Below are 13718 nucleotides of genomic sequence, written 5' to 3' on the forward strand. Positions count from 1 at the left end.
GTTCAATATTGATTACAGCCTCTCTTTGTGTACCATTGTCAGGTGCCCCTTAGTCAGCTCTCAGCCAAGCTGCTGCGTGAATATTAGTCATCTCCTTTACTGAGCTATTCAATGCGACCCTGCTGCTCTTCCCAGGGGAGATGTGCGGCCCTTTCTCTCTGTTGCTGATTCTCTTTTGGCCACTGTCACAGGCCTGTGATCCTAGTCTGGCCCATGGAAATGATCTTGCAAGTGAGATTTCCTGAGAGACCCTGGCAAATCCTTTGCTGAAATCCAAACGGGAAAGGGAAGTGGCCTTGACAGGCCCAAGCTCCTGCTGCCCATTGGTCCCACCTGGCATCTGCTTCCCTCTGAGCAGGGCAAATGTGGCCTGACCCCAGCACACCCCGGAGAAAACCCCACTCCGGGTGGGTTGCTATGTGCAAAGGCTCAAAGCCTCCAGCGCCCCTGCGGCATTATGCCAGCAGGTCCGATGAGCTGTGGCCACTGGGGCTGGCTGCATTCATTGCCTCCATCTGACATCCAGCATTTTAGAGGTGACCATGGCAACTGTGGCTAGGGAAACCCACTGGCACCTTGGCCCTTCCCAGGCTAGGAACAAAACCCACCCACAAGGCTCTTACAACATCCGTGTGCAGGCAGTGGGCATGGCTGCACCCCATGATGCCCCCAGGGATGGAGATGGGGAGTTTGTGAGTGGCACAGATAGTGATGCAGCCAGCCCTGAGGTGTGGGGCTCACCCCGGTGTAGCTGGGCGCGCCTGTGTGCAGCTCACCCCGGTGTAGCTGGGCGCGCCTGTGTGGGGCTCACCCCGGTGTAGCTGTGCACCTCTTTGTGGGGCTCACCCTGGTGTAGCTGGGTGCGCCTGTGTGGAACTCACCCCGGTGTAGTTGTGCACCTCTGTGTGGGGCTCACCCCGGTGTAGCTGGGTGCACCTGTGTGGGGCTCACCCCGGTGTAGCTGGGCGCGCCTATGTGGGGCTCACCCTGGTGTAGTTGTGTGCCCCACCTGCCCTGCTCTCAGGAGTTTGTGACCTGTATTTTCACACCCTCCCTCAAGCCCTTTCCCTGGCTGTCTGCTTCTGTACTTGCTCCAGCCTTGCCGCAGAGCACAAGCCCCTCCCCGTGGAGAGGGGGAGTCATGCCCTGCCCTGGGACACTCTGCCCCAGTGATACTGCAGGGTGGGAGAGGACATGTATCGTGCCTGTGCAGCCTTGGTGTCCCCTGGGTGCCCCCCATTGTGCGTGTGTGTGCGCTGCTGGCTCCCTCGTGCCCCCGGGAGAGACAGTGGGAGAGGCTGGAGCTGGTGCACCGACAGGCAGACGCTGGCCCTGAGGCTCTGTCCAACCCCCAGTGCAGAGCACCTTCCCCGTCCCCTGTACTGCTGGCGCCATCGCCTGCGTGTGTGTGGCCGGGAGTAGATAGTGCCTTGGTGCTGGGCATTGCTGGGGCTAAGGCTGGGCCTGGGCAGCCTCAGCTGAGTGCCACCGGGAGGAGCCAGGGTGCCGAGATGATGCATCCCCTCTCCTGGTCCAAAACGCAGCCCTGGAAATCGCAGCCCCATCCAGGGGCCCCTGAAGCTGCTCCTGGCCTGGCTGAAGAGCAATGGATGGCGCTGCTCTCATCCCCCTGACCTGGGACCATGAAGAACATTCCGGGGGGTGCCCCCCCCATTGTTTGCCAACTCCAGGCTCCCACACTGCTGTGAGCCCAGAGGGAGGAAGGGGAGGGGGGCGGCCAGCGAGCTCTGTGTGACAGGGCTGGGGGTGCTACCAGGCCAGGGTATTGACTCTGCTTTCCCTTCGGTGCCCTCAGGAGCCCCCTGAGGATGATGCCAACATCATTGAGAAGATCCTCGCCTCCAGACTGGTGCAGAAGGAGGTGAGTGTCCTTCCCCTCCTGTGTTTAGAAAGGGGAGGCACCTGGGCACAGCTCTGGCATACTGACATGGCCCTATGGCTGCCCATGGCCACCTCGCCAGGGGCTGAGGCACTGTGATGGGGTTGGACATCCCCAAGGAAGAGGCATAGCCCATTGACCAGGAGTCCCCCTTCCCCAGGAGTCAGCCCCTGCCGCCTCCCATGACCATCTGCTCTGGGCTCTCTCAGGATACAGTGGGCATGATGAGAGGAGGGCTCTGACTGCTGACCATGGCCATTGCTGGGCCTGGGTGAGGCCAGCAGAGGAGCCTCACAACAGAGCATCTCCATGAAGGGCAGAGATGGGAACACTGTCCTTTCTGGAGAAGGGGGTTGGACTGCGGGGGTGGGACAAGGTGTGTGCAGAGAGGTCTGGCAGAACCCGCACCTCCCAAAGGGGCAGGTACTGGGTCCCCAGTGCCAGCTGTGTGCAACTTCTACTGGATCCCACACTTCTGGGGTGTGGTAGATCCCAGCGCTACCCGGGGGTGGGGCTAACGTGATGCCCACCCAGCCTCGAGCAGGGGAAGGCCGTCGCCCATCAGTCAGGCAGTGAGTCGAGCCGGGTGGGAGCCTGGTTCCGGTGAGCTGTTGGCATGTGGCTGCCCTTGCAGAAGCATATTCTGGGGCAGCGCGTGGAGGAAGTTCTGTCCCTGTGTTACCTTCCTGGCCCTCCAGGGCCACTGAAACCTCGAGTTAGAGCTGAGGCAGCGCTCGTCACCTTCCCGAGCCTCATGCTGCTCAGCTCCCCTCTTTGCTGTCTCCTGCGCTCCAGTTCTGTCTCCAGCTCATACACAGGCCAGAGGAGCGAAGTCGGAGCCCTGACCAGGGGAGAGGTCCCTGGCCCCGCACCCCTTCCCTGCGCTGGCTGGTGCTAACCCGCTCACTCTTGGTTTCAGGTTCACCCAGGCGGCCTGGCCTATGAGATGGAGGAATTCTACGTCAAGTACAGGAACTTGTACGTGCCACGTTTATGTTCTGTATTGGCACATGTGCTGTGTGCAGAGGTGTGTGCATGCTTGTGTGTATGCAAGTGCTGTGTGGAGCAGTGTATGCGTGTGCATGCACATGGGGTGCGCAGAGATGTGTGTGTGCAGAGGTGTGTGTACACATATTCAAGTATGTGTGGGCGTACACTGGGTGGAGAGTGTGTATGAGCACATGCTGTGTGCAGAAATGTGTGCACCCAGGCACTGTGTGTAGAGGTGTGTGTGCACGTGTGTGCCCCATGCTGCTCCCCTCGCACTAGCATCTACCTTGCTGGGATGGCTGCCAGCTTGCTGCAAAACCAGCCGTGCTAGCTCTGGCTAGGTGCTTGGAACCTCTCCCCCGGGCTTCCCTCTGAGCCCATGCGCCTGGGAGGGTGTTAGGAACAGACAGTCACTGCCACTGCAGCCCTGATCCTTGGCCATGGAGCTCAGTCTCAGCTGTACTGGAGCCATTTGTTTCCCCAGCCTCTGGCCTTGTGTTACAAACCAGGGCAGTGGGGGGTCACTGAGGGCTCCTTCCACGCTGGGAGGGGGACGGGATCACGACCCACCAGGCTTTCATGTTTGGCTTCCTGTTGTTCCGCAGCTCCTACCTGCACTGCAAGTGGGCGACGCTGGAAGAGCTGGAGAAGGACCCCAGGATCTCTCAGAAGATAAAGCGCTTTCGGAACAAGCAGGCCCAGATGAAGCATATCTTCACGGAGGTGAGGCCATGGCCGGGCGGCTGGCACTTCTATCTCCTCTCTGGAGAGCTGGGCCAGTCGAGCTGTCTTGGTGCTGCCCGTGAGCCCCGGCTGGGCGCTGCCGCATGCCATGCTCTCTGCCTAGCTGTCCCCAGTTACAGTGCAGGAGCTGCAGCTTGACAGCTGGCTCACCCCGACCTGCCCCAGCTCCATTCTGAGCAATGCATCACCTGGAGCAGGCACAGTGGCCAGCTGGAGGTGGACAGGCAGCCTTCATCCTAGTCCTGGGGCTGGCTGCCGGCTCCAGCCCAGTGCCAGCGGGGTGAAGGGGAGACTGGATGGGCTCTGCTCCTTCGCTCAGGTGTGTATGATCAGGAGGAGCCTCAAAGCAGCCCAGGCACACGGGGGGCAGGTCGGGGGGAGAGGTATTCAGCAGTGCCTGCTGGGCCAGTGACACCCCCCACAGTGCCAGACATGACTGCAAGCTGTCAGCCCTGTTGCCCGCAACCCACTGACAGTCCACGTTTGTCTAAGGAAAGACTTAGGGCTCAGGACAGCATTTGTCCACATTTGAGCTAACCCAACCCGCTGTGGCTTCTCCCTGGCATGGGCACCTCGTGCCTCAATTAGCAGGTCACGGTCACTTTGATCAGAGGGTGTATGGCGCCATCTTGCCAGGGCAGTGTGCAGTGGGGCAGTATGAGCAGGGGTGTGTGGCACCATTGTGCCAGGACAGTGTGTAGTGGGGCAGTGGGAGCAGGGGCATGCAGCATGTGCCGGGGCAGTATGAGCAGGGGTGTGTGGCACCATCGTGCCAGGGCAGTGTGTAGTGGGGTAGTGTGAGCAGGGGAGTATGCCATCGTTGTGCCAGGGCAGTATGTAGTGGGGCAGGAGATGTATAACATGGGGCGGCATCTGCATCTGCACTCCTCTTGCAGCCCGTGATGTATCTCTGCTGCAGGAGTGGGGGCAGCGTGGCTCGTTGGAGAGCCCTCTGGCATTACGCACTCATCTGTGCAATGTGCCTGTTCATGGCGCGGGTGAGCAAGATCTCCTGGCACAGGGATGTTGCAGGGAGAGAACGAGCCATAAACATCCAGGCCCCGCTGGGCTGCTCCCTCCCCCTCCGCTTTGTGAGCAGATTGGAAGCCGTTTTCTAGCATTTACCATTCGCTCCAGAGATATTTGCCGGCGGCTCCTGCGCCATGTCCTGGCGAGTGTAAATCAGCCTAGAGGAAATGGCCATGTCTTTGTAAGCATGGCTGTAAACCCTCAGGGGCTCCGACTCCCAGCCCTTGTCCAGTGTGCAGACGCAGCGCCCCTACTGGAGAGCATCGTGCCCCTAACCCCGGGCAGGGTGCAAGCCATGCTCTGCCTCGGCTCTGAGCTGCACAGCAAGGAAACTGATCTCCTTCCCCTCCCTCCCCCCAGCCTGCCAGAGTGGCGGTGACACCTCTGCAGCTTGCTCCTGCCAGGAAGGGTGGAGGGACCCAGGGGAGGTGAGGGCCCCTACAGCCTGGTGCCAGCCCCGGGCTGTTGGCTGTGTTGAGCTGGCAGAGGAGAGTCAGGAGGGGCTGTGTCTGGCAGGTGACCCGGGTTGCTGAGGTTTGCCAGGACGGGGAGGGGTGCGAAGGCCTGCTTGGGGCTGTGTCAGGCTGCTCGTCGGCGGGAGCCCTTGGACGCACTAGCACACAGGGCCAGGCCCTGAGCTAGCTTGTGCCCTGGGTGTGAGCTCCTTGCTAGCTGAGCTCAGGCAGATTCCTTCCCATCAGCGGCAGCACAGAGCCAGCATCCTCATGCGTTCTAGGGCAGCAAGGGGCCTGCCCTCCCGACACATCCCTGGGCTCCCTGGAGACAGATGCAGGGGCCAGCTCCGATATGTGCTCCCTGCACTGCGGAGCCCTGGGACCATATCCCTTGCACCCTCACCTGTTCAGCCCAGCAGGCAAACTGAATGTGTCGCTCTCTCTCCTCCCGCTGCACCAGCCTGATGAGGATTTGTTCAACCCAGACTACGTGGAGGTGGATCGGATCCTGGAGGTGGCTCACACGAAGGACTCTGACACCGGGGAGGTGAGTGCCACCCCTGGCATGCAGCTGCTCCTCATCTGGACATGGGGGGAGCAAGGCGCAGTGACGAGGGCAGAGGCTGTGCCCAGGGAGAGCTCAATGGAAGTGCCCTGGGGAGGCAAGTTTATTTGCCTGTATATGGGACCTGCCGGGAGCTGAGGGTTTCAGGAGTGCTGGTTCCAGTGTATTTATCACCAAGTACTACTCAGCATGCCAGGCTGACTCAGCAAACCCAGAGGGGAGAAGTGCTGGGAGCAGGGGGCTAGAAATGCAGAGACCCCCCTGAGGCTGGCGCTGAGTCCCTGACTGATCCTTCAGCACCCTAGCCTGCAGAGAATGGTGTGTTGTGTTCCTTGTCAGCTGGCATCTGGGGCCTGGGGAGACCTTGAACCCTGACGGCCCCGCCCGTGCAGGGGGATATTTGGGCCGGGTTTTGATTGAGCAGAGATCTGGATCTGCACATCCCTGCATGGCCTGCGTGTGCATGTCTTCACGTGTGTGCGCGCAGGCAGGCAGGCGCATGTGCGTGTGCATGTCTTCGTGTGTGTGCGTGCAGGCAGGCGCATATGCACGTGTGTGCATGCATGTCTTTGTGTGTGCAGTATGTGCAGGCAGATGGGCTGGCACGCATGCGTGTGCACGCTAATGGAATATGTGTGCTGGGGGCTTACATCCCATGGGGCAAGAGAGTGTGTGGCCCCTGGGCCTCACCTTCCAGAACCTGTCCCCCTCCCTGATCCCGAAGCACCTCTCCTTGCGCTGCAGGAGGTGACCCACTACCTGGTCAAGTGGTGCTCGCTGCCGTACGAGGAGAGCACCTGGGAGCTGGAGGAAGACGTTGACCCTGGAAAAATCAAAGAGTTCGAGTCCTTGCAGATCCCACCAGAGATCAAACATGTGGTAAAGCACCCCTCGGCTTCTCTGTGACACAGGGAGAGGGTGGCCTGTTAGCACCAGTGCTGGTTCAGTGCTTCTGATGCCCCTTGATCCTGACCTGCCACTCCTGCTGTTCTGATCCTGAGCCCCCTCCACAGCGCTGCCAATGCCCCCTCAGTCCTGACCTGCAGCTTCCTGCTGTTCTGATCCTGAGCCCCCTCCACAGCGCTGCCAATGCTCCGTCAGTCCTGGCCTGCAGCTCCCTGCAGTTGTGATCCTGAGCCCCCTCCACAGCGCTGCTGATGCCCCTGTCCTGACCTGCAGTTCCCTGCAGTTCCGGTGCTGAGCCCCGTCCACAGTGCTACCATGCCCCTCAGTCCTGACCTGCAGCCCCCTGTTGTTCTGATCCTGAGCCCCCGCCACAGTGCTACCGATGCCCCTTGGTCCTGATCTGCAGCCCCCTGCAGTTTTGATCCTGAGACCCAGATCTCCCGCATCCCCCACATTAGGGGTGGGGAAAATCAGTTGCTGGGATCTAGGAGCTAAGACCTTGCTGTTGATCAGCTGATGCTTGCTAATAATTTTGAAACCTCTTTCCCAAGTTTTCCCTTTTCGGCCTGAGCCCAGCATTGTCCCTTGTCCCTAGTCTGTGGCTACACCTCGCTGAGCACTAGCCTGTTCCTCTCCATGGGTCATGCTCTCTGCTCTCCCTCCTAGGAGCGCCCCGCTTCCGAGTTCTGGCAGAAACTGGAGAAGTCACGGGACTATAAGAATAGCAACCAGCTGCGGGAGTACCAGTTGGAGGGGATGAACTGGCTGCTCTTTAACTGGTACAACAGGTGAGCAGGGGCCGGAGCAGGCCCCACCACAAGGAGCACTGCTGGTGTTTCACACGTCAGTGGCCGTGGGGAGTGTTGTGCCGTTGGAGGGAAAGGCAGATGCATGAGCAATGCCTAGGGGAATTCTGCGCCAAAACATTAGCAATTCTGTGCACAATATTCTAAAATTCTGCATATTTTATTTGTCAAAATAACACTATATAAGCATGCCAGTTTCAATTATTTTGGTAATTTATTTCAAAATACCTGTCAGCAAGTATGTCTGTAACCATATGGACAACAAAAAAATATTCAGGAAATGTGTTTTGACAAATAGATTCCTTACTAGGCGCATTAATACAGAACTCTGAGTAATAATTCCTTTAAACTACAATACAGAAACATATTTCCTGCACCCTTCAGAAACAGTACAAAGGTTTGGGGGAGTTGGGGTAACAGAGGAGCTGAGGGAGAGGGAAGTAATTGCTGGGTGGGCACCTGGGAGTGAGCCTGGAGGATTGTTGGGTGTGGGTGGGAGGGTATGGAACAGTGTGTTTTTGGGGAGGGGAGGAGGGATTGTTAGGGAGCCTCCCCCATGCAGACCCTGGCTGACTCTTAGCCATTCTCATTCAGTCAGGGACATCTGCCCCTCCTCCCGTCCACCCCTGCACCCCCATTCAGCTACCCCTTCCCCCATCCCCGCATCTCCCTCCCCATGTGTTCCTGTACCCCCATCCAGCCACCCCACTCAGCCACCCTTCTCCTCCTGTTCCCAAGTGTCCCTGCACCCTCACTCAGTCACCGCTCCTCCCCCCATCCCCACATAACCCTGCACCCCCACTCCCATCAGCCCCTGGCTCAATGCTATCACCCCACTAGCTCCTGTGCCCCACCCCAGTCTATGCCCCCCACTAGCCCTTCTGAACCCCAGTCTGTATGACCCCCCAGCAGCCCCATGTGTCCTGCTGTGGCTGCCCCCCCATATCCCATTCCTCCTCACCTGGCCCCGCAGGCAGGATGCTGTGAGGAAGGCAGTCTTCCCCCTCCCTCTCCACTGCAGCTGGCTGCTCTGGCCCTGAGTTAGCTGCCCTCTTTTCTGGTGCCACAGCAGCCCCTGGTGGGTGAAAGGTGTAATTGCAGTGCCTCCCTGATAGAATATGTTTTCTGTGAGGGAAAAAAAATCTGCAGGGAACATAAATTCTGCATGGTCACAGTGGTGCAGAATTCCCCCAGGAGTAATGGGCTCACCACTCCCATGGGCTGATGGGTCACTGCTCCCCCTGCTGTCAGGGTACATGTCAGCAGCAACCAATATAGCTTTGTTCTTTGTAATTTTACCTTTATGATTGTTTAATACCAATGAAGTCGGCTCCTCCCAGCTGGCATGAAATGTGTTCTGGGTGGTGGTGTGTTCCTGGGGCTGGTGAGGCCTCAGGAGAATGAGGACTCCACTGGGTATCCCGTGGGTAGTTGGTTGGTTGGTGCTGGTGTGCCCCTCCCAATGGCAGGGACACAGATGCCCTTAAAAGACAGAAATGTGCACAGGGCTGTGCACTGACCCAGGCACAAGGAGCTGGAGCAGATGGACATGCAGATGGTGAGGCCTTTGCATGCACAGTAGCCTGATTTGTGTGTGCACCCACAGCAATTGTGTGAGCATTTTCCCACTGACCTGGGAACTTGGGGCCTGTAATTTGCAGATATTTGCGTGGCCGGCCCTGGACCACCTTTAATGTGAGCATCACATAGTGCTTTAGAGGCCCTGAGTTCCCCCTCTGAACTCCCCCGGTAAGCAAGTCTGTCTGCAGTGCTCCCAGGCTCAGAGAGGTGGCGTGACCTGCCCAAGGTGGCAAGGCAGCCAGTCTCAGTGCTGTGGGTTCCTCAACATGCTGTGTACATAAGAACATAAGAATGGCCGTACTGGGTCAGACCAAAGGTCCATCTAGCCCAGTATCATGTCTTCTGACAGTGGCCAATGCCAGGTGCTCAGAGGGAATGAACACAACAGGTAATCATTGAGTGATCCATTCTCTGTTGCCCATTCCCAGCTTCCGGCAAACAGAGGCTAGAGACACCACCCCTGCCCATCCTGCTAATAGCCATTGATGGACCTATCCTCCATGAATTTATAAGAACATAAGAAAGGCCGTACCGGGTCAGACCAAAGGTCCATCTATCCCAGTATCCTGTCTACCGACAGTGGCCAATGCCAGGTGCCCCAGAGGGAGTGAACCTAACAGGCAATGATCAAGTGATCTCTCTCCTGCCATCCATCTCCATCCTCTGTCAGACAGAGCTAGGGACACCATTCCTTACCCGTCCTGGCTAATAGCCATTAATGGACTTAACCACCATGAATTTATCCAGTTCTCTTTTAAACTCTGTTATAGTCCTAGCCTTCACAACCTTCTCAGGTAAGGAGTTCCACAAGTTGACTGTGCACTGCGTGAAGAAGAACTTCCTTTTATTTGTTTTAAACCTGCTGCCTATTAATTTCATTTGATGACCCCTAGTTCTTGTATTATGGGAATAAGTAAATAACTTTTCCTTATCCACTTTCTCCACATCACTCATGATTTTATATACCTCTATCATATCCCCCCTTAGTAGTCCTAGCCTCTTTAATCTCTCCTCATATGGGACCCGTTCCAAACCCTTAATCATTTTAGTTGCCCTTTTCTGAACCTTTTCTAGTGCCAGTATATCTTTTTTGAGATGAGGAGACCACATCTGTATGCAGTATTCGAGATGAGGGCGTACCATCGATTTATATAAGGGCAATAATATATTCTCAGTCTTATTCTCTATCCCCTTTTTAATGATTCCTAACATCCTGTTTGCTTTTTTGACCGCCTCTGCACACTGCGTGGACATTTTCAGAGAACTATCCACGATGACTCCAAGATCTTTTTCCTGACTTGTTGTAGCTAAATTAGCCCCCATCATATTGTATGTATAGTTGGGGTTATTTTTTCCAATGTGCATTACTTTACATTTATCCACATTAAATTTCATTTGCCATTTTGTTGCCCAATGACTTAGTTTTGTGAGATCTTTTTGAAGTTCTTCACAGTCTGCTTTGGACTTAACTATCTTTAGCAGTTTAGTATCATCTGCAAACTTTGCCACCTCACTGTTTACCCCTTTCTCCAGATCATTTATGAATAAGTTGAATAGGATCGGTCCGAGGACTGACTCTTGGGGAACACCACTAGTTACCCCTCTCCATTCTGAGAATTTACCATTTATTCCTACCCTTTGTTCCTGTCTTTTAACCAGTTCTCAATCCATGAAAGGACCTTCCCTTTTATCCCATGGCAGCTTAATTTACATAAGAGCCTTTGGTGAGGGACCTTGTCAAAGGCTTTCTGGAAATCTAAGTACACTATGTCCACTGGATCCCCTTGTCCACATGTTTGTTGACCCCTTCAAAGAATTCTAATAGATTAGTAAGACACGATTTCCCTTTACAGAAACCATGTTGACTATTGCTCAACAGTTTATGTTTTTCTATGTGTCTGACAATTTTATTCTTAACTATTGTTTCGACTAATTTGCCCGGTACAGACGTTAGACTTACCGGTCTGTAATTGCCGGGATCACCTCTAGAGCCCTTTTTAAATATTGGCGTTACATTAGCTAACTTCCAGTCATTGGGTACAGAAGCCGATTTAAAGGACAGGTTACAAACCTTAGTTAACAGTTCCGCAACTTCACATTTGAGTTCTTTCAGAACTCTTGGGTGAATGCCATCTGGTCCCGGTGACTTGTTAATGTTAAGTTTATCAATTAATTCCAAAACCTCCTCTCGTGACACTTCAATCCGTGACCGTTCCTCAGATTTGTCACCTACAAAAGTGAGCTCAGGTTTGGGAATCCCCCTAACATCCTCAGCCGTGAAGACTGAAGCAAAGAATCCATTTAGTTTCTCCGCACTGACTTTATCGTCTTCAAGCGCTCCTTTTGTATCTCGATCATCAAGGGGCCCCACTGGTTATTTAGCAGGCTTCCTGCTTCTGATGTACTTAAAAAAACATTTTGTTATTACCTTTGGAGTTTTTGGCTAGCCGTTCTTCAAACTCCTCTTTGGCTTTTCTTATTACATTCTTGCACTTAATTTGGCAGCGTTTATGCTCCTTTCTATTTGCCTCACTAGGATTTGACTTCCACTTCTTAAAGGAAGTCTTTTTATCTCTCACTGCTTCTTTTACATGGTAGTTAAGCCACGGTGGCTCTTTTTTAGTTCTTTTACTGTGTTTCTTAATTTGGGGTATACATTGAAGTTGGGCCTCTATTATGGTGTCTTTAAAAAGCGCCCATGCAGCTTGCAGGGATTTCACTTTAGTCACTGTACCTTTTAACTTCTGTTTAACTAACCCTCTCATTTTTGCATAGTTCCCCTTTTTGAAATTAAATGCCACAGTGTTGGGCTGTTGAGATGGTCTTCCCACCACAGGGATGTTGAATGCTATTGTATTATGGTCACTATTTCCAAGCGGACCTGCTATAGTTACCTCTTGGACCAGCTCCTGCGCTCCACTCAGGACTAAATCTAGAGTTGCCTCTCCCCTTGTGGGTTCCCGTACCAGCTGCTCCATGAAGCAGTCATTTAAAGTATCGAGAAATTTTATCTCTGCATTTCGTCCTGAAGTGAAATGTTCCCAGTCAATATGGGGATAATTGAAATCCCCCACTATTATTGAGTTCTTAATTTTATCTAGTTCTTTTTTTAACCCTGTTATAGTCTTGGCCTTCACAACATCCTCTGGCAAAGAGTTCCACGGGTTGTCTGTGCCTTGTGTGAAGAAAGACTTCCTTGTGTTTGATTTAAACCTTCTGCCCATTAAATGTGTCCCCAGGCGTAATGTGTCCCCATGTGTGTTGTGCTGCATCCGCAGGAAGAACTGCATCCTGGCGGATGAGATGGGCTTGGGGAAGACGATCCAGTCGATCACCTTCCTTTCTGAGATCTTCCTGATGGACATTCATGGTCCCTTCCTCATCATCGCGCCGCTCTCCACCATCACCAACTGGGAGCGGGAGTTCCGCACCTGGACGGAGATGAATGCCATCGTGTACCACGGCAGCCAGATCAGCAGGCAGATGATCCAGCAGTACGAGATGGTGTACAGGGACGCGCAGGTGCCTGCTGCTCTCAGCTCCCCATGGCCCAGTGACCCTCGGGTCTCTCCACCTTGGCCACTGCTATTGTGGCTCCCGGGATGGATACTGTGACGGGTTCCCCCTGGAGTACTACCTGGAACTGGGGTACCACGGAGCCCTTTGACTCACCAGCCTGGGCTCCTGCTCACACTGTGCTGCTGTGACAAACTGTAGACTGCTCCCAGTCCTACCCTCCCACCAGCATTTGCACAGGCAGGGACACACCCAGCTGCAGTTACATGCAGGCTGACCAGCCACTGCATGAACCAACAATAGAGAGGCTACAGCCAACCTCCAGCCCCCCAGCCTAGGACCCCAGAGCTGTATCATCCTGCCCTGATTGAAACCCTGACCAATTTGAATTTATTACTTAGTTTGCCTCTCCCTCAATGTGGAGAGGAATATGCACAATATGCTTGTGTTAAACCAAGCTGAGATTTTCCCCAGACACTTTAAAGACACACTGGTTTAGATTAAAACATAAAACAAGTTTATTAGCTACAAAAACATAGATTTTAAGTGATTATAATAGCAAACAGATCAAAGCAGATTACCTAGCAAATAAACAAAACTGCAAACTAAGCCTAACATACTAGATAGATTGGATACGAATTAGCAATCTCTCACCCTGGCTTCTGATACAAGCAGTTCACTGGGTTTCCATACACAGGCTAGAAATCCTTTTAGCTTGGGACCAACACTTCCCCGCGTCCAGTCTTTGTTCCTCGGGTGCTTCCAGGAGTGTCCTTGTTTGGGGAGTGAGGCCCCTAGGTGATGTCACACCACACCTTATATAGCTTTAACTTGTGGTGGTAACCCTTTGTTCCAAAATCCCGTTTATGGAAAAATATAGGTACCCAAAATGGAGATCAGTGTCATGTGGTCTGGTCACATGTCCTTGCTGAGCCATAGCTGCCATTACTTGCAGGCTGTCTGGAGCATTCTCAGGAAGGCTCACCAGGTGGAGGATAAGCTTCTCCTAAGGCCTGTTGTTTCCCCTGATGTCCCAAGGACCTTGAATAGGTCCTTCCCAACCAGCTGTCTAGACTGGAAGCGTCTTGCCTATAGATGAGGTCCCTCAGGTGTAACTACATTTGAAATACAGATACATAGTGAACATTCATAACTTTAGATACAAAAATGAAATATGCACACAAATAAGGTAATCATATTCAGCAAATCCTAACTTTTCCTTAGAC

The 13718-nt window shown here is 54.0% G+C and overlaps 1 protein-coding gene across 13 annotated transcripts in view; it reads left to right on the forward strand.

Moving 5' to 3' along the window:
* Positions 1–13718, forward strand: part of CHD6 (chromodomain helicase DNA binding protein 6) — a 203331-nt gene that overhangs the window by 120280 nt on the left and 69333 nt on the right. For 12 of the 13 annotated variants that reach the window (XR_010592225.1, XM_065565660.1, XM_024105115.3 and 9 more), the window contains 7 exons: positions 1817–1882; positions 2820–2878; positions 3496–3613; positions 5579–5665; positions 6428–6562; positions 7256–7377; positions 12255–12498. Coding sequence is in view for 12 of the 13 variants with exons in the window: in XM_065565660.1 (XP_065421732.1) it covers positions 1817–1882; positions 2820–2878; positions 3496–3613; positions 5579–5665; positions 6428–6562; positions 7256–7377; positions 12255–12498 (831 nt within the window). In the remaining variant the exon portion in view is untranslated. The remainder of the gene's footprint in view (positions 1–1816; positions 1883–2819; positions 2879–3495; positions 3614–5578; positions 5666–6427; positions 6563–7255; positions 7378–12254; positions 12499–13718) is intronic. The other variant, XM_065565659.1, reaches the window with a different exon arrangement.

This window comes from Chrysemys picta, chromosome 13 (assembly GCF_011386835.1).
Source record: "Chrysemys picta bellii isolate R12L10 chromosome 13, ASM1138683v2, whole genome shotgun sequence".
Lineage (NCBI taxonomy): Eukaryota > Metazoa > Chordata > Testudines > Emydidae > Chrysemys > Chrysemys picta.